The sequence below is a fragment of the Lynx rufus genome, unplaced genomic scaffold, assembly GCF_022079265.1.
Source record: "Lynx rufus isolate CCGP_SWC_20201006 ecotype Redwood Valley unplaced genomic scaffold, mLynRuf1.p SCAF_1, whole genome shotgun sequence".
Taxonomy (NCBI): Eukaryota; Metazoa; Chordata; class Mammalia; order Carnivora; family Felidae; genus Lynx; species Lynx rufus.
The window spans coordinates 171206653-171226984 of NW_025814823.1; the positions used below are offsets into that span (position 1 = coordinate 171206653).

At 42.1% G+C, this 20332-nt stretch overlaps 1 protein-coding gene across 1 annotated transcript in view; it reads left to right on the forward strand.

Annotated features, from left to right (window-relative positions):
- CAMK4 (calcium/calmodulin dependent protein kinase IV) overlaps window positions 1-20014 on the forward strand; it is a 215853-nt gene extending 195839 nt beyond the window's left edge. The window contains exons 8-11 of the mRNA XM_047090178.1: window positions 8217-8292; window positions 12891-13017; window positions 17669-17821; window positions 19424-20014. Of these exons, the coding sequence (XP_046946134.1) occupies window positions 8217-8292; window positions 12891-13017; window positions 17669-17821; window positions 19424-19864 (797 nt within the window). The 3' untranslated portion in view covers window positions 19865-20014. The remainder of the gene's footprint in view (window positions 1-8216; window positions 8293-12890; window positions 13018-17668; window positions 17822-19423) is intronic.
- The last annotated feature ends 318 nt before the right edge of the window (window positions 20015-20332 follow it).

Sequence of the window (20332 nt, forward strand, 5' to 3'; positions counted from 1 at the left end):
TGCCAATCACAAAAACAAGTAAAGCTGTGAGAGTAGAAAAGAAAACAATATGGTAAAGGGTTAGGTAAAAGACTATTTCTGTATAATACTGATTTCTAATTTACTCATAAGCTTAGTTAATTAAACTATGTATGTTCATGGTTCATATTTCTACCCGTCTATCCAAATTCAATTTGCAGGGACTAGAAGCTCTTCAGAATTGATTTTCTCTTGGCATTTGCCAGAGTCCCAATGGAGTGATAATCCTGTGTTGTTTCTGCATTGTTATATTTTAAAGAAATAATTTATTATGTTCACTATACGAAAATTAAAGATAATTTCTCAATAGCCTAGAGTCAGACAGAAGAGATTTCTGTCTACGTGAACACATACTAATATGACCAATGTAGGAAAATTTAATGTAGTAGAAGGAAATCTAATCATCTAAAATATAAGCTTTCAGAATAGTTTCATAAAAGATGTATTTTGTTCATTTCTAGAGGACTAAATAGCTAAGGTGAAATAACAAGAGTGTCAGATTATGTTGGTAATCTAACTGGCTAAGGGATAATCTCACCTGAGAGTTAATTAAATACCCACTATGGTGACTTTCTTTTTACAGTGAACTTAAGAGAAAACAGAAGAGTACATAGTAAAATGTCAGTTGCATGGCCTATAACATGCTTGATGGGCTGATGTATGTACATGGGGCTCCTGTGGGGTTAGTGGACGATGGGCAAGAGCAGGGGATGTGAGAAGAAGCAAGCAGAGAATGCTCAGCAGGTGAGTAAGGAGTGCCTAGGTCCATCTCCCATTGCTGACCATGGCCCTTCTTTCTCCCTGAGATAGGCTGTGTCTGCAGCCACCATATGACTGTCCCAGGCACGCTTGCAGTGCTTGATCCGTATGAGCACATGCCAGGTAAAGGAAAAAGTGGGGCTGGGATAGATACATGAGAGGTGAGGAAAGGCCATAGCTTATCTTGGTCTTGACCTTGCAGATGACAGGGACTCTGCTGGTGGAATGCAGGCTGTCTTGGAGGTTTTAAATCTAGAGGAAAATGAGCCTCTCAGGGTATTTGTATTGATCTGGTACTGACCTAGACAAAGTGTATTCCGTGGAACTTTAGTTATGTACCTATTCAATTCTTTTTTCATTTAATAAATTATTTACTGAGCTCCTACTATGCACCAGGCACTATTCTAGGTGTTAGGCATATAACAATCAATCAAACAAACAAACAAGATCTCTTCTTTAAGGGTGGTACATTTTAGTGAGAGAAGGCAAATTGATTGTGTCAATATATAGAAAGGTGATCATTCCTATAGAGTTGGGAAAGAGGATAGAAAGTGTTGGGACAGGCTGACCAGGGAAGGCTTCACTCATGAGGGAGCAGAAGAGCAAAGATTTGGAAGAGGCAGGGAGAGAGCAAGCCATGCAGATTCTATGGAAAGAACATTCCAGGTGGAGGGGACAGAGCACACCAACCCTGAGGCAGGAACACAGCTGGGTGTCTATAGGTTGAAGAAGGACACAGTTGAGCGAGAAAGGGGAGAAATAATAGGTAGGAGGGGGACCAAAGAGCTCCAGTTGGCAGGATAGAGTTCACATTTACTGAGATGGGGAGGACTTGAGGAGCAACGGGGTTGGAGCTCGTTGATTTTGAGATGCCTGTTAGATATCCAGGTGGAGATGACATGTGGGCAGAAGGGTATATATGTTTGAGGTTCAGGAGCAGGGTCATGTCTGTTGATATAAATGGGGGCTCTGTCACCATATAGATGCTATGGAAAGTCATGAGACTCCAGGGAAGAAGAAGAAACAACCCAGACTGATCCTGGGGCAACATCACCAGTAGAGGCCAGAGAGAAGAAACCATGTTTATTATTCATAGAACATCAGATAGTGGAGGAAGCATCACTGGACAGAATTAGGAATTACGAATGGGTGCTGCAAGGCACAGATATGGGGCACAATATACACAACAGTGTTCTAGCATCTAAAGCTATCAGCAGAAGGAGGGGCTGCCTCCCTGGCTCGGGAAGTGGTCCCAGAGGCTGACTGCTGACCCGTGTCTCAGGATTCAGGGGAGCAAGGGGAGAGGAGACAGAGTGTTGCTCATTTCTGCATCACCCAGCAGATACATAGTATTTGACATTCATAATATTACCTCACGGTCTGTCTATATATATTTTATATGTGTAAACTATGTTGAGGATTATGGCAAGCACTTCATTTAATCCAAGTTAACCAAATATATTCTGACCTGAGACGGCTTATAAAATTGAGTCTGAAGAGATTGTCCTTCCTCCTACTTTTCATGTTCTCTTTGGCTTAGAAACAGCCTTTTAATGTGCTGGTCATCCTTAACTTCTGCATCCCCATACCATAAATCATTCTCTGTCCTTCCCTCTTTGTAACTGTGAGTGACTACCTAAGGAACAGAACCAGCTGTGCCAGAGAACTCACTGTGCTAAGGACTCAGCTCTATTATTACCCATGTGAGGGCGGAATGCAGGGGAGAAGCGGTCATAGGAAGGGTGACTGATGGCAAGTGGGAAGGAGACTTGCTTAAAATGTATTCTTTGGGCCCTGAACACCCACAAAGTGTTCCATTTAGAATGTTGTCACAGACAGGATATGCACAAAATAAAAATATTTTGAGAGAATTATTAGTGATAATTACAGTAAGATTTATAGCTCCATTAGAGAAAAACATGGTATTTGCCATACTTAACAGAGTTCAAAGTCCGTGTCCATCACTTTATATCTGTATCTCCATATCCAAAAGAGACTCTTGCATGATGTTAATATTAGGACGAGTTCAGTTTATTTATTGATACTCCACCTCCTTGTAGAGGCAGCTTTTCAAGAATGAATACCTCTTTGCTGTCCCTGGGCCTGCATCCATCACAGCTTTGAAGTGAGCAGGAGACTCAGTCTGATTAAGATTCAGAACAAATAGTGATTGCTCTAAGATGGGAGGGCTCTGTGGGATCATAGAAAAGTGAATTTCATAGACATAAAACTTTCCCAGGGTAATAAAAATAGGTTGTGTTTATTTTTTCCTCTTCTGAAAGTACTTAGGTGTTCTCAAATACTTGATTTTCTCTTCAGGGTATTATTTAAAAAATAAAAAGTAAGATGGGGAAAATAAACAGGCTATCTTTCTTCACCCATTTATAAAATTTATACAAAGAAAAGTATCATGCAATTCGTGTGGCAAGGAAGACTTATTTAAACAGCTTTAATGAAAAAATACTAAGTGAGAGATGGATTGACTGATGTTTGTAGTGTAAAAGATCAAGAGCCCAGGAAAATGGAAAAGATGAGTTAGGTCATGAAGTGTATCCCTTGAGTTTTAAAATATCCTTCAAACTTCTTTCTTGCTCTACACTACAAGTCATAGATACCCAAAGTGACGGAGGCCCCACATGCCTCCTCAGCCCTTCTCAACCTCTCACACCATGCCATGTATGGAATCAGTAGTATTCTGAGAGTCACTGTAGTAAACTGGTAAGGCTGCTCCTAGCCAGAGGCAACTCCTTCTGGAAACATGTCAACTGTATCCCAGTCTGATTCACCCCTTTGTTACAACACTAAGCAAATGGCGCCGGGACATGACCTGTCTTCTCTGTTGTCAAAGCAAAAATTGCACTTGACAGGGCTTAAATGTTGTGCCCCGTTCTCACCAAATATCTGTGACACCCTGACAAAGGACCACACATGGTACAGGTGCTGAGGAAGGCACAGAGTAGGGTCTGCCCAGCTGCCTGTAGGAAGCTGCCTGGAGTGCATTCTCCTCTGGGTTCCTCACCATGTTAAGAGCAACAAGGGGAGAGAATTTCCAAACACTGCTCTTCTCCTTCTGGTAGATAAATCCCTCTTTCTCCTCCTTCCACAGTGCTCACTGCTCAGAGGCAAAGTGTAGAGAGACTTCTAGATGCTGAAGACTTGTGCTCTAAAGAAAACTCAATTCAAGACAAGACTGTACAGTGAAAAGCTCCACAGTGGCTCTCCCTCAGCTGTAGGAGGGGGTGGAATTCTGCAAAGTCAGATTCAGGCTTTAAGATGAAAATAGATTTGTTCCTCTATGTTTTGAATTACTAAAACAAAAGCATAGGAGAGAATTTAAGAACAAACAAACAAACAAACAGAAGCCCTCATGTACTGGAATCTGTAGTCTGGCCTCTGCCTCACAGGGGCTCATCTCACAGGGACTTCACTGTGCCCGGGGCTGTGCTCCAGCCACACTGGCTTGCTCAGCTCCTTGGGCACCCTCGCTCCTGCCCGCTCCTGCCTGCCACAAAGTCTCTGCATGTGTGGCTGCTCCACCCAACCCGCTTCACTCTCTTTCCTCAACCACTGCCCTCTCCCCCTTTGCCTGGGTCTTTCACATCTCACTTTAAACTTTGCTTTCTCTACTCACCTTCCTTGATCTTTCTCACCAGGTCAGCCCTCTATTGGAGACACCCTCCATCCAAGCACTTACAGTTACCACTTTGTATTTCTTCATGTGACTTTCTCGATCAATGCCTACCTCCCCCACCAAACTGTAAGCTCCATGGTGGCAGAGACGTGTTCTCTGGAACTCCCCATTGCTCCCCCAACACCATCTAACATAGTGCCCATCATACAGCAGGTACTTAATAAATAGTTCATGGTTTGTTTAATGAGTGAATGAATGAACATGTGGATTTCACTCATCTTAGTCTCCCTGGGATTTGTCTTTCTCAGAAGAGTTAACAGTAGTTTGAAAAAAGTCTTCTGCTAAAGAATGCCAATGTGTGGTCTTAACTCAATAGGTAGGAAGGAATTGACAAAATGAAGGTGCAATCCATGACCAAAATCATCCCTCTACTTTTCTCCTAGGGCTTTAGAAAAAGAGGGGAAACTTAGCCTCAGTGGCCCCTGTCAGAGTGTCATAGGGCATACCTCATACTTTTTATGTGGGACCATTTCGAGAACTAGTAACAGTGAGTTTATTTAATAAACTGAAATTCATCCCAGTCTGTAGATGGACCCTCAGTCTCTAGAAGTTTTAATGGTACCATGATCTTATCGAAAAAGCAACACTCTGAGGTCTAAGTGGTGTGTTGGTAAATAAATATCATAAAGTTTGAATTTTTAATATAATTTTGATATTCAGTTAAAATTGCATGTTAAAGTGAAGGCTGGTATCTTGGCAATTCTAAGACCATTTGCCACAATTATTCTGCCTTGGAGATTGGAGTATGAGCTCTGTAGCATTTAGTGTTAATGAGCAATAACACGAATGATAAGCTTACGAAGTGGCACAAAACGTGGATCCACTTAGAAGACATCCAGAGAAATCAATAAAGGATTATTGACTTTTTTAGAAAAGAGGATTCTAAATTATTTTAAACACATTTTTAAAAACTGGATCACACCTTGAAATGATTTTCTCCCTTACTGTATTTTTTTGACTTATTTGTTTATTTGGGCAGTGAGGTGAAAAGATATGTAGGACACCTGGAAGTGCTTATAGCATTAAAAGGTGGGCTAGCTGATGTCTTTTCCTGAACCAAGTCGGAAGTAGTCAAGTATTTCCCTCCTTAATAAAATCACAAAATTGTAGAATCCACCGCAAGGACATTTGATACCTAGGAGACCTGTAGCGCTGGTATGCTGGAGCTTGAAATGTATTCTGGAAAGCTTCTGGCTCTTGGAAAGGGTTCAGACAGATTACAAGAGTATATTCTGCTGGTCCTGAAGTCAAGGTTATGATAACTAGCAACTGTGAAAATATTTAAAGGTTTCTGTGAATGGGATCTGATTGGATCTAGATGCTTAGGGTTTGTTTCACCTAAGTTTTGCATTCTGATTAGTAAATATTTTAAATTCTTCTTAAGAGAAATTTATTATGGAGGGCAAAAACATTCTATATTCCTTTTGTCTCAGTTAACCTCACCATGGAAAGTTTAGTGTTTCACACCAGGGGATTGCCCACATTGCAGCCTACCGCCTTACAAGGAACTAAGTTGCCTCTGGAGGGTAAGGTTGCACCCTGTGCTGTGAGGGGAGGTCAGATATTACCAGGTCAGGTAAGAAAACCAGATGCCCTAAAAAGTGGATTCAGAAAGAGTTTTGTTCCATGGTATTTGCTTAATTTGGGCCCTTACCTGGGAGCTATCAAGAATGGCCAGAAAAAGCACCTGACCTCTGTGACAGGGTGCTCACCTCCGGACAGCACCGAGGGGAGGCTTGAGAGCCCTGGAGCCAATAGGATAGGTTACGCCCGGGGCCAGCATACGCAGTTGACGCTCCGGCGGAGGAACAGGAATTCAGTAGAGAGCCTGTCCTCTCTTCTTGCTTAAATTGGCAGTAACAACCCCTCTACTAATATCACAGTGGCTAGTAGCTTCAAACTCAAGAGTACTTGGAAATTAGCTAATCCAATTCACTTAGGTTTTAGAGGTAAAAAAGAGTCCCAGAAAATGTAAAGGACTCTCCCCAACAGATTTCTGTATGTCTAAATGTCAGTGTGGGACTTGACAGCACTCCACTGATGGGAAGACCTGAGTGGGGAAGGGCTAATCGTACTAAATGTGTGTGCATTCAGCTCCCTGACTGGAACAGCTCCCAGTGACACAGACAGCACAGCGGCCCTCCTGGAAGAGGCAGCCTAACCAGAGTTTCCTCTGAACCCTGATGAGCAAGGCATTTGCAAGTGGGCGCTCAGTGTTGAGGCCCAAAGGAACCATATGTGGGGTACAGATTGCCCTGGAAAACGAAAGCTAACCTGAAGGAGTGAATGGTGTTGGCAACGAGCGTGCATTTTTCTTAATTATGTTAATTAAATTCTAAGAGGAAAATTTTCTAGGAATAATATGCCTATAGATGAGAAAAACTTCCTGGCCCCAGACACCATTCTTTAAAGGGTGCATCTTGCTGAATTGCTGCTTGGAGTGTTACATTGCACACTCTCATTTCACCGTATGGGCTCTTCATCTCTTGTATTTTATGTAACACAGTTTGTGCAGAGAAGAGAATATCCTGATTGCAAAAGGATGGGGGAGGAGGGGTAGTATGGGAAGACATCAGTGGAAAATCCACTGTGTTCCTTCCTCTAAGTCAAATTCAGAGTTCCAGGAGGATAGCAGCCTTCCAGGGCTCACTTTAATGACCTAGTCTGAGTGTGACATTTTCAGCCTGCAGACCGGGGATCCAGCTCCCTTGCTCTCCTGCCCCCTGCTGGAAGGAGGAGGGTGGTGCCCCCATTCCCAAAGCCTCCCTCAAGGAGCTCTCAACATTGGTCAGCTCCTCCCTCAGAGACCCCACTGACATCTACAGCACTTTTGTTCAAAATGGGAACACTGAGGCTATAGGCCACTCTGGGGCTAGAGGCCCGAGCCTTATTTCTGCATGGATTGTAAAACTCTCACTTCTCCTTTTCTTCCTTTGTTAGGCAAACAAATAACACCTCCAATTCTTGGTGCAAACAGTTGGACACAGTTAACTCTCCATTTTCACATCTCTAAGATAATAAAAACAGAAAAGATCTCCTCATTCTATACTACAGGGCCGTTTGATGGCTGAGAAGACCTTCCATTTTCACCATGGTGGGCAGGGCTAATAGGAGCAGGCTCATTGTGCACGGAGAAGATCCCTTTCTCCGTTCATAATCCCAAACTGGGGACAGCTGCTCTCTGGGAACCTACATGTAGTTGTCAGTACTAAGACATGTGCCGGGCCCCTTCTAACACCTGTTCCAACCTTCCAGCATAGAGACTTCCCAGTCCTTCCCACTGTCCGCCCAGGTCCCTGCGCTGGTCCCTGCCCTGCATGCTGTCAAATACAGGTTTGCATGGATGCCCCATTCTCCCAAGAAGGTCTAGATCTCAAGGTAGCATAACTTGCATTTTTCCCCTTATTATGCTAAATTTGTGTTCCTTTTCTGCGTACAAAGCTCCCTCTGAAGTAAGGGATCTTTTATAGCAGAGATGCAGTTCTGTCTGATTCGAATGAATGTTCTGATGTAGAATATTAAAGTTAATACCTTTATTTTTATGCACCCCAAACACAGAAAGACTTTGATTTCTCCCATTAAAGTAGACATGAGGGTTTGTAGTCTCACACTTTGGTTTGGGGAGACAAAATTGGTTACAAAACTGTTCTGAACTTTGTGTTAATTAATTTCTTACCTGTTGCTTGTTATTGAGATGTAAATGTTAAATTTAAACTCCAATTTAACACAATATTCATTCTTTCTGCAGCACCTGAAATCCTTAGAGGCTGTGCCTATGGACCTGAGGTGGACATGTGGTCTGTCGGAATAATCACCTACATCTTGTAAGTGAAGAAAAGCAACCTCTATGTGTTCTGTTTGCCTTTGCTGTAATATTTTCTAGGTACTGATAGTCCTCATAAAAAGCAAGACTACTTTTTGACTTTTGTAATTTTCTATGACACACTAAATGTAGCCAGTGATAGAATTTTCTGAAAATAAGCATTACTTTTTACTCTATAGTTTCCTTAGAACCAGCACTTCTGTCCAGGACTTCTCTCTTTCTCTCTTTTTTTTGTAATGTTTATTTATTTATTTTGAGAGAGAGAGAGAGAGGGAGCATGAGCAGGGGAGGGACAGAGAGAGAGGGAGAGAGGGAAAATCACAAGCAGGCTCTACACTGTCAGCACAGAGCCCAACACTGGACTCAATCTCATGAACTGTGAACGGAAATCAAGAGTCAGACGCTTAACTGACTGAGCCACCAGGCGCCCCACTGTCCAGGACTTTTCTCGGTCCCATTTTGCGGTGCAGTGTGTAGCAGATTTGGAGAACAATTCATTATTTGATGATAGTAATGAATGTGAAACTCAAGTCCATCTATTAAAAACATGCTTTTATTTTACTTATTTGCATCTCATCAAAATACAGTATTAGTATTTAGTTATTAGTTATTTAGTATTTAGTTATTAGTATTGCTTTTTAAAAAGCAAGTGGCTATTTAATTTCGTAAACAATTCCAGACTGGTACATTTCTTGTCAGCAATGTTTTTAATGCAATTTGCCTATCAATTTTGTTTTCTATTTGTGTTAGGTCCTCAAGGACCTTGAGTTTAATACCCTAAACTCAGAGAAACCTTTTCTCTGGTGGAAAAAATTTGGGCTAATCTCTCACTCTCTGGTATCCCCAACTCCATTCCTGAGCTCCTGGCTATGAATAAACAAAGGGTTTCAGGAAATTTGCCAAAGACATGATGGAATTGCAGAGGAATATGAGGGAGGTAAGCAAGGACAGAGGAGTGTCTGGGAAGACTGCTGAAGAGAGGCTACAGAAGAAAGGTGTCAGTGAGTTCTGGAGTTTAACTTAAGACAAGCAGATTTGGTTGCCGTTTAGAGGACACTGCACAGTTACTTGTTGGAACCTATACCATTCAAATCTGTAGAGATTTTGGAAGGTATGAAAGAAAGGATATTAATCAGCTCAGGCTGCCATGACAAAATACTGCAAACTGGGTGGTTTAAACAACAGAATTTTATTTCTCACAGTTTCAGAGGCTGGAAGTCTGAGATCAGAGTGCCAGGAGGTCCAGTCCTGGTGAGAGCTCTCTTCCTGACTTGCAGACACCTGTCCTCTAACTCTTTCCTCACATGGCAGAGAAAGAATGTAAGCTCTTTGGTATCTCTTCTTCTAAGGACGCAAATCACATCATGAAGTTAGCCCACCCTCATGACCACATCAAACCCTAATTACCTCCCAAAGACTCTATCTCCAAATACCATTGCACTGGGGGATTAGGACTTCAACATATGAATTTTAGGGAGACACATTTCAGTCCATAGCAGAAAGAGGTTTGGGTGTTGTTGTTGTTATTGCTGTTTTTGAATTTAATAGTGATCTTAGAAAGTGTAGTATCTGGGTAAGAAGGACTAGGAAGAGGGTAACTAGGGTACCCCCAAACAAATTAGTAAACTCTATGTTCACCTGGATATATTCAGTAGTCAGTAGCCAAAACAAAAAAGTTTAATAAGCAACCCATTAAATAGCTGTCTGCTACTGTGTAATGTCAAAAGATAGTTTCAGTGTTGAATTCTTTGTGTATCCAGAATATAGTAAAGGCTTGAAAAGCATTTGGAGAGGTAGAGAAACATAGTTTTTTCTTATGAAAGTGCAAAACTGTTAGGTAATTTTTTTGCCATACTAAGTGCTTAATTCACTAAAACAAATTCCCGAGGCCACATCATGGAACTCCTTCAGCTTACATTTGAGGTTACTTTTATACTCAGGAGACAGTGTTGGCTCCTGAATTAGGCAGGTGACATATCACAGTGACGTGAAATAAAAAACTGAACTGCACAAATAATGAATCAGATTTGCCCCTAAAGTATCAGTGTGCCCACCCAATTGCAATTTCATGCTGAAATGTGATGGGGGGGGGGTGTAAGCATTAAGGTTGTACAGGAACTCAGAGAGATGGAGGTAGGAAACTACATCACATTCACCCTGAGAACCTGAAATTTGGAACGAGTAAAACCCCATAATGTGGTCACTGAGCAGGGAAAACGAAGAGGGAAGAATGTGATTGTTGGAGAAACATCATAGCCCTGAAAATAATTTTAAGAGTCTGTCAAAGCCCCTTCCCCTGGTTCACTTAAAGTCATTAATTAGTAGGTGTTGCTTCAAAGTATGCAGTAGTAGCCTGTGACCACCGCCACAGCCCTCCCACCAGGACAAGTTCTCCAAGACTGTGCCATTGGACCTGTGCATCTCCTTTACTATAATTAAAAGTTCCACTGAGCTAATTTGTGCTGTGACCTTGCTATTTTCTAAGGATGACAGTAGACTAGAAATGAAGGCCATTTTGTTATTTCTCACAGAAACTCTGGTCCCTCTACCTTTTACACCTAAATCCTTTGTGCCTTCAGACAAAAGCAACTACTACAATGCTCAGGTCAGAATCAGACTCAGATAAGGCCAGAGATTTGAACTCTGTCCTGCAGCTGTCCCACACTACAGTTCTGCCCAGCAGCCTGGAGCTCCCCTGTGTCAGACATTCACATGGTTGGCCTAACCCTAATGTCCTCTGCAACTTTTGCTGTCAGGATTCTCAAATATTTCCATTTCTTAAGGCTTTTTGTAGTGTGTGTGTGTGTGTGTGTGTGTGTGTGTGTGTGTTGTTCTGTGTCACAGTTCTTCCATTTTTGGCATTTTAGGCTGACATGACATAAACTTTTTACTTCTGTCATCAGTGCACAGATTTACAGATATGTTTGAGAAGTAAGAAAGGCATTTGAGTACTGTACCTTCTGAACTGTAATTTTTCTTTCTAGACTTCCAGAAGGGGAAACAGAAGAGTTTCCTAAACCAAGCCTGGAACGTTGGCTAATTTCTCCATGACTAACTAACAGTAGGCTGTATTTTTCTAGTGTTGTGGCTGGCACTGGAGGGCCAGGCAAGGCTGAGCTGCCCCCTTGTGTGGACATAGGCTCCCTTCTCTCCTTATGGGGGAGCAGGACTCTCAGTGCAGATGGCTGGCTGCGGTGGGAGAGGACACACTGGTCCGAGCCTCAGCACTGCCAGGGCTTTCTTGTCCTGGCTGGCTCCAGAATATTCAAAAGAGACAAAGACTCCCAATAGAACAGTCCCTGAGCAAAGGACATGACAAAATGCTTTTCCCTAGAAACCCACTGCATTAGAAAGCACTCAAACATTTCATGCTCTGCACCCTCCTGACCAGATTGAAAGAAGAATTTAAGAAAATGTTTTTTAACATGTTCATCCTTTCCCCTCCATTTTGTGTCCAGTGCAACTCATATCCTGGTAGGGACTTGTTTTTATAGTTTCCTCTTGATCCCTAGTGATTTCAGAACGTGTACCCATCTGTAAAGAGTGGAGGCTTTTTTTTTTTTAATTTTTTTAATATTTTTATTTTTGAGGGAGAGAGAGAGAAAGACCGAGCGCGAGCAGGGGAGGGGCATAGAGAGAGGGAGACACAGAACCCAAAGCAGGCCCCAGGCTCTGAGCTGACAGCAGAAAACCAGACGCGGGGCTCAAACTTGTGAACCACGAGATCATGACCTGAGCCGAAGTCAGATGCTAAACCGACTGAGCCACCCAGCTGCCCCTACAGTGGAGGCTTTTGGTGGTCCCTTTTCAGCAACTCACTTTTCCTCTCTCTCTTTAGGATGTTGGAGATGATTTTCTATTTCTTTCCCCCCACTTTTCCCGTTCACTTGTATGCTGACCCCCTAGTGGAAAGTGAAGGTGAATGTAGGTCTTCCAGAGGTACAGAAGTGAGGGTCACACACAGGGCTGAGGGAGCACCAGCCCATTCATCTCTGTTGGCCCCATGTGTTCACTCTGTCAGGTTTTAAAGGGTCATTTCCTGACAACAGTCTTAGCTCCTGTCTTTGTTCATCCTGACATCCAAACTGGTGTGGGATGGAAATCTAGTACTTTACTCATTTCTATGGTGGAATTCAGCGAATAGAGCTGAGGAAAAATGACTGAAAAATCTTTTCTGTCTACCTCTTAATCTGTTTATTCTCAAAATCCTAATTCTTCCACTTTGTAATAAATTGGAACTTCTAATCATTCCATCTTCTCAATTCCTGCTGAAAAGAAATCCTCAGAAAATCATTAGCATAGTGCCTATAATAGTGTTAACAATTATTGTTATTGTTTTGTGTCAGAGTCATTGATGTTATTATAAACTCTTTGTAGAAATTCTGAATCGGCTTTGTACCTATTCTTATTTCCAGAGAGCATGATGTGTATTTACACAGCAAAAGTGAATTATAACGAGGCAGTTCCACACTCGTGCCGAGTAGACTGGTGTTCGTAATGGGAAGCTGTGAAAAGGACAATTCTGAATTACCACAAAAATTTGATGAAATGTATTTAGGCATTTAAAGATATTTTATTCCCTGTCTTTTGTCCTTCTAGACTTTGTGGATTTGAACCATTCTATGATGAAAGAGGTGATCAGTTCATGTTCAGGAGAATTCTGAATTGTGAATACTACTTTATCTCCCCCTGGTGGGATGAAGTATCTCTAAATGCCAAGGACTTGGTAAGTGTGATCAAAACAAAACGAAGAACAATCCTCGTATTCATTTTTAATTAGTTAATGGGCAGTGTCATTTTTTAAAATTTGCCCCTCTTAATATCTTATTTCTTTATAATTGTATTTTTTATAAAACATATAAAAGGCACACTAATGCATTTTCCTTGTAGATAATGAAAAACAGGTATGCCTGACTCATCACCAGCTGAATTATCACAAACTAAAAGTCACTACAGTATTAATTAGTGAGTTTTTACCATCTAGTCAAGGTAAAACCTTGCCTGTGAAGCCAGCTGTTCTAGGTGAATTCAAATATAATTTACACAGAATAATTCCATTTTAACCTGGCTTGCCTAGATTACCTAGATTTGATTATATTTCAAATAAGCATTGCATCTTGAGAGGTTCAAACTTATTAAAATATCCCAGTAGTAACACAAGTCCCATCATGCATCACTGGCATCATAAACAAGTTACACTCTACTGATAATTCATTTTGTTTGGTTTTTTGTTTGTTTTACTTGGGATCTCACTTAAGCTCATATTAAAGTTTGTGTGTATATCGTCACCGGAGATGGCCCACCTATTCTAAAATGAAGGGGATACTAGCATGGGATGAAAGCAGTAACCATCAATGGCTAGAGAAAAACCACCCAGAAATAACTAAAAGCTAACTTTTAAACCACAGAAGGCTAGCTCTCCAAGGGATCTTAGGAGTCATCGAATGTTTCCCTCCTTTTAAAGATGAGGGTGCTAAAGCCCAGAGAGGTGAACTGACTGTCCAAGGTCACACAGCTCCCCAGCGGAACAAATGATCCAGGTTTCCAGCCAATGCTCTTTTCCCTCCAAACTTTTTCTCCTTCCCATCCATGTTCTTTCATGGAACAAACCCCCTATAGACCATGACTTTTCAGTGCAGTCAGGCAGAGAGACAGTGTGTGTGATGTGTGGAGGCATCATCCCAACTCCTGGCTCAAGCCAGGCCCCACACGCCTGAACACTTCTTGAATCCATCTGCTTCTCCCCACTCCACCACCACTGCCCCTACCAGGCCTGTCCTCTCCTATGACCACTGCCACAACCCCCCTGTGGCCTTCCCACCTACTCCATGCCCTTTTCAGGTAAGCTCTCCAAGCAGGATCCTGAGGATCCTAGTAAATAAATCAATCCTGTCACTCTCCTGCTTTGAGGCCCTTAGGAGAAAATCCAAAATCTGTAATGAGATCTACACAGCACCACCTGGCTGGGAACCTATCACCCTGCCCATGCCACCCATTTCACAGACTGTCCTCTGGTCTGTCTTCACACCAGGGTACCAGACTAACAGCCCCTCGTCAGGGTAGCTCAGCGTGTGGGCCGTTACTCTTTCCTCTGCTTTGTAACATTCTTCCTCCTATCTTCCAGCCTCTTCCTCCATACTGCGTCTCTCTCACACGTGTGCACATACACACACGCACACACACACGTGCACACACACCTCTCGCATGGGTAACTCTTCATGTCAAGCCGCAGTTGCCATTTGACTCCCTCGGGGTAGCTTTGCCGCCGCCCACCTCCCGCTTCAGCAGTCCCTCCTTCCCACACCTGCTTTGTTCCTTCCGCCACTATTATTGCTTTGCCTCCAACTCACGCTTTCATGATGGTTGTTAGTTATATTTACTTGTGGAAAGGTCTTCCTTAATTGGACTGCAAGTTCTGGGAGAGGTCGAGGCATGTGTGCCCAGGTCTTAGTACCACGTGGGCATGTAGTGCAGACTCAGTAAATGTGTACTGAATGAAACAATGGATCAGGAAATAGACCATAGATTTTTAAAGTCTGACACACCTGAAGTGCCCCCTTTTTAAAGTTCCCCCTTTCTTACAACTACAGGTGTGACCTTGGGCTTGTTATCTAATCTCTCTACTTTAGTTTTCTTTTCTGGGATGATACAGTACCTCTGTCTAGATTATTGTGAGACTTAAGGATATATAATGCATGTTAACTAACTACCGTCAACTAACTCCATAACAGTTCCTTTACTTTCTTTTCATCTCTAATGAAAATTAAGTGGATAAGAGCATTAGCTGTGATATTCCTTCGTTCGGCTAATTTTTTTAAGTTTATTTATTTTGAAAGACAGCGTGAGTGGGGGAGGGGAAGAGAAAGGAAAGAGAGAGTCCCAAGCAGGCTCCACACTGTCTGGGCAGAGCCAGTTGTGGGGCTCAAACCCACAAAACTGCGAGATCATGAACCTGAGCCAAAACCTAGAGCTGGATGCTCAACCAATTGAGCCACCCAGGCACTCCTCAGCTAATTTTTTCTTAATTAATTTATTTTATTTTGAGAGAGAGAGAGAGCACACGTGCACAAGTGGGGGAGGGGCAGAGAGAGAGAATCCCAAGCAGGCTGCACATTGTCAGTGCAGAGCCTGATGCAGGGCTTGAACTCATGGATCGTGAGATCATGACCTGAGCTGACATCAAGAGTTGGATGCTTAACTGACTGAGCCACCCAGGCACCCCCATCCAGCTAAGTCTTACCTTTGAGCTAATAAATTTATGAAACTTCAGAACTAACAGAGTCCTTGAGTACCACAGCTGTGTACTTACCAGAAGAACCTGCATCTGTTCTGATAACAGCAGGAGAACAGTGCCAACACATGGTGGAGTCAGGTTGTGAGGGGAGCTGTCGGATCAAGGCAAGGCTTTGGGTTTGAATCTTGGCAGGATCACCGGGTCTCTCTGACCTTCAGCAAGTTTAACAATTCAGTGCATTCGTATCTTCAGATGTAAAGATTAATGCTGACATGTGGAATTTGGGGGAACATTCTGAATTTCAGTAAAATCTTTGTATTTTCATGAGGATGAGGATGGTAATGATGAGGAGGAGGAAAAAGACCATTGAAAAACGGGAGGGAAATAATATTGTGAATTGTTGCTAAAGATTAGGTGCCATTTACATAAAATTATTAGGACACGTATCCCACACGTTATAGGGGGACTGCAATCAGATTTTTACTTCCTTCTGCACATTCATTTTCCTTAACCACCTGTGCCTCCCACCACCCCCTCTCAGAGTTTTAGCCCAAACAACCTCACATCTCTACCCTCTACAAATTTTGCCTCTTACCCCAAACACACATTTCTTTGCAAATTTTACAGAAAAGAAGTAAAAAGAGAACCAGGTATGTGTTCTTCATTTGAGTTGCTGCCTGATTTGTGTTAGCCTGTGTTCAGTTCTTCTTACCTTATCAGAGTTAGGAAGACCTTAGGCCTACGACACCAAAAGCCCCTCATTTGCCACATGCGCAGACTGAAGGCCAGGGGCGTTGACGGACTGCCATGGAGGCGCTGTGGTAGAGTAGCCACAAAATGAGCTCTGAGGTAAGACAGACGTGAGTTTGCACACAGCCTCCACCAATTACAAGTTGTCCGACCTTAGGTAAGGCACTACATCTTTCTGAGCTTCCTCTCATCCCTCATTTATGAATTGGAGCTAATAGTTCCAAGTTGGTAAGGTCATGGAAAGAATTATATGAATTTTGAAACATTTTTATATGCACATAAGAGTGTATTTACAAAGGAATGAAGGTGGAAATGAGATCATATAAGAAAAGGGCCTAGGAGAATGTCCACAGGGACTCAGTTAGTATGTGGGTCTTTGTCTAGGGTCACAAAAGTAGGTAAGAGATGTAACTGGGCTTGAACATGCCTCCTAACTCCAAATAGTCTCTGCCTCATTCCAGGTCACCCCTTCTGAGCCCAGGGCCAGAGATTATTTTGGTTGTTGATCTCCCTGGCAATTTATTATCTGCTCATCCTCAGGGGTCAACCTCCAGAATGGTCTGCCATGGGTTGAATTCAGTCCTTTAAACAAATCATGCCCCTAAACCACTGACACCTTTGCTTTGATTCTAAATAGGCTTTTACTCCAGCACTTGGCTTATTCCTTCAAAACCCTGAAGGTATTAGAAAGAATGAACTTTATCATAGAGTCATGGGATAAGAGTAAGGACTATGGTACTGTCCCTTTGATGCCATTTAATCCCCATAGAAAACATGATGGATGCACGATGATACTATCTCCACTGAGATACAACAAATTCTGAATTATTTTTTTTAACGTTTTTATTTATTTTTGAGACAGAGAGAGATAGAGCATGAACGGGGGAGGGTCAGAAAGAGAGGGAGACACAGAATCTGAAACAGGCTCCAGGCTCTGAGCTGTCAGCACAGAGCCCGACACAGGGCTCGAACCCACAAACTGCGAGATCGTGACCTGAGCTGAAGTCGGACACTTAGCCGACTGAGCCACCCAGGCGCCCCAACAAGTTCTGAATTCTAAGTGGTATGAAGTACAGCCTAGAATTATTCAGATGCTGGTTCTCCTTCAGACAGCTTCCAGTCCACAGGCAAGCCAGGACCTGTTTCTTTAACCTCCCTTGGAAAACTGTCTGCAAGTTTAGGCTCTTAGCTGGTGCACACCACTGTCTTCTCAGACCCCCTCAGCCGCTGCTACCTGAAGCTATCAGTACAGTGACTACTGACGGCTTAAAAGCTTTTTTTTTTTTTTAATGTATATTTCATGGTATTGCTAGGAAAATAGAAGTTCGGGCAAGCCGACGGGCAAGCCATAAAAAAATCTCCCTAAGAAATCTATGGTTCTTTATCGTTTCAGGTTAGAAAATTAATTGTTTTGGATCCTAAGAAACGGCTGACTACTTTCCAAGCTCTCCAGCACCCATGGGTCACAGGCAAAGCAGCTAATTTTGTACACATGGATACTGCTCAAAAGAAGCTCCAAGAATTCAATGCCCGACGCAAGCTTAAGGTAAGATTTGTAGACTTGTTTTGTTCTGTTAAAAAAAAAAAAAATCTCTCTCTTAGTTTGAACTATTAAAGATAATTCCACTATTCTTCATCTAATAATATTATTTATCTCCTATGGTACCAGGGAAAATCCTGCTTTGAAATCCCAACAATGTAAAGCCACTGACAGTCATGTTATTCTCTCTTAAGAATTCATTATTGGGGCACCTGGGTGGCTCAGTCGGTTAAGTGTCCAACTTCAGCTCAGGTCATGATCTCCCGGTCCATGAGTTCAAGCCCTGTGTCAGGCTCTTTGCTGATAGCTCAGAGCCTGGAGCCTGCTTCAGATTCTGTGTCTCCCTCTTTCTCTGTCCCTTCCCCACTCATGCCCTCACTCTCTCTCTCTCTCTTTCTCTCTCTCCCCCAGAAATAAATAAGCATTAAAAATTTTTAAAAGAATTCATTATTAATAAAGGGAAATGTGTTATATGTTGAGATTTACTCACCAAACACATTATCACTGCTACTCATTTAATTGTGACTGAACTGCTTAAACAGCATTGCTCAGGAAACTGGTACTTATTCAGAAAGTTTTCTTTCTGAATATGTGAAAATTGGGAAACTTTTAAAAACTATAATGTAATGTAGATAAATTACAATACTTGGTAAAAATTAAAATGCAATTAACCTTTGAACAATCCTGGGTTTAGGGGCACCAACCCCTCAACACAGTTGATCTACTTATAACTTTTGGCTCCCCCAAAACTTAATCGCTAATAGCCTACTGTTGACTGGTAGCCTTAGAGATAACAGTCAATTAATGCATATTTTTTATGTTCATTGTTTTATGTACTATATCCTTACAATAATACCTAATTTTTTCTTAACATTTCGGGTATTTCTAGGCTACATACTTCACCTGTGAGTTTTTTCAAATTGTTGAAAATCTCCAAAAAACTTTTCAATGTATCTATTGAAAAAAATCTGCATGTAAATGGACCCTTGCAATTCAAACGCATGTTGTTCACGTGTCAACTGTAATTCATGTGATACAGAAAACTGTCCAAAATATATCTTTTTATAGAATATATACATAGAAGATATATTAGATGCTTTGCTCTTACATAATGGTGTTTAGGACTGACTGTATATCCAGAGAATTTCAGAGAACAGCTGAAGGTCAAAAATAACGTTCAATTCAGCCATCACTTACAGGCTGATAAAGACTAAATGAACCTTAAGGGCTCTGTGGTCAAATTGATCTGAAATACTATGGATTAAATAACCTTGACTGAACCCAGGACTTCTCAAACAAACCTAACCATGGAATTCTTTTGTCACATAATACTAGTGTTCCATGAAACAAATACTTTAGGAAACCAAGTCCAAAATATTTGAAACCAGGTTATCCATGGGCAAACATATTTACTCAAGCTTTCACTGGTCCAGATGATTAAATACTCTAGCTTGGGATTAAAGAGATTTTTCTGTTTATGCTCCAAACAAGTTTTCATTCAACCATCTTGGAATAATAAATATGTCTGGAACATGCAAAGCTGAGATGGAGCTCTGATTGGGGATTTTAAGTGCAGGTGACACCTGACACTTCTCTGTTTCTAATCAGGCAGCAGTGAAGGCCGTGGTGGCCTCTTCCCGGCTGGGAAGCGCCAGCAGCAGCCACAGCAGCATCCAAGAGAGCCAGAAGGCCGGCCAGGCACCTTCTTCGATTCAGGATGGCAGTGAAGATGTTAAAGCTATCTCAGAAGGAGAGGAAGTTCAAGGAAGTGGGGCCCCAGTGGCAGTTGAGCGGGCAGAGGCTGAGCTGATGAAGGTACAGGCCGTAGAAGAAGTTAAAGATGCTGATATAAGTGCTGCCAAGGCCGCCAGTGCGGTGCCCAAAGCACTAGAAGATGGGACAAAGGTGGCTGACCCGGAAATCGAGGAGGGCCTAGTAGAGGAGAAGCTGAAGACCTCGGAGGAAGCAGCAGCCTCCAAACAAGAGCAAGAAAACCCGGCTGTGGTATTTGGAGCTCAGCAGAATGATGTGATCCTGCCAGAGTACTGATTTGGCTTCTTTCCAGTCGGGAGGCCAAATGCGGGCACTTTGTATGTTTTGTCCTTCAGCAAGGAAGATGTGGAAGCATGATCTGCATTATAGTGATTCTGTTTTTTGAGGTGCAAAAAAAAATACATATATATCAGTTGGTAATCCTAACTTCATGCATGTGACTGCTTTATGAAAAAATAGTGTCTTCTGTGGTATGTAATGGATACCTAATGCTGATGAGTTAAATTTGAAATTTTGAGTAAACAACATACATTTTAAAAACATACATTTTCAGGGACCAGTAGCATACATTTGAAGTAACTAGTAACACATTGTTTTTGCTTTGAAAACCTAGCCATCATACATCCTTTGGATTTCTTCACAAGGCAGTAATTCCTTTGGACTGTTGTTCAATATTAGGTAATGCTAGAAGACATGTTCCCATGGCATTCACATGATACTTTTCAGTGTGTTCAAACTGTTTAC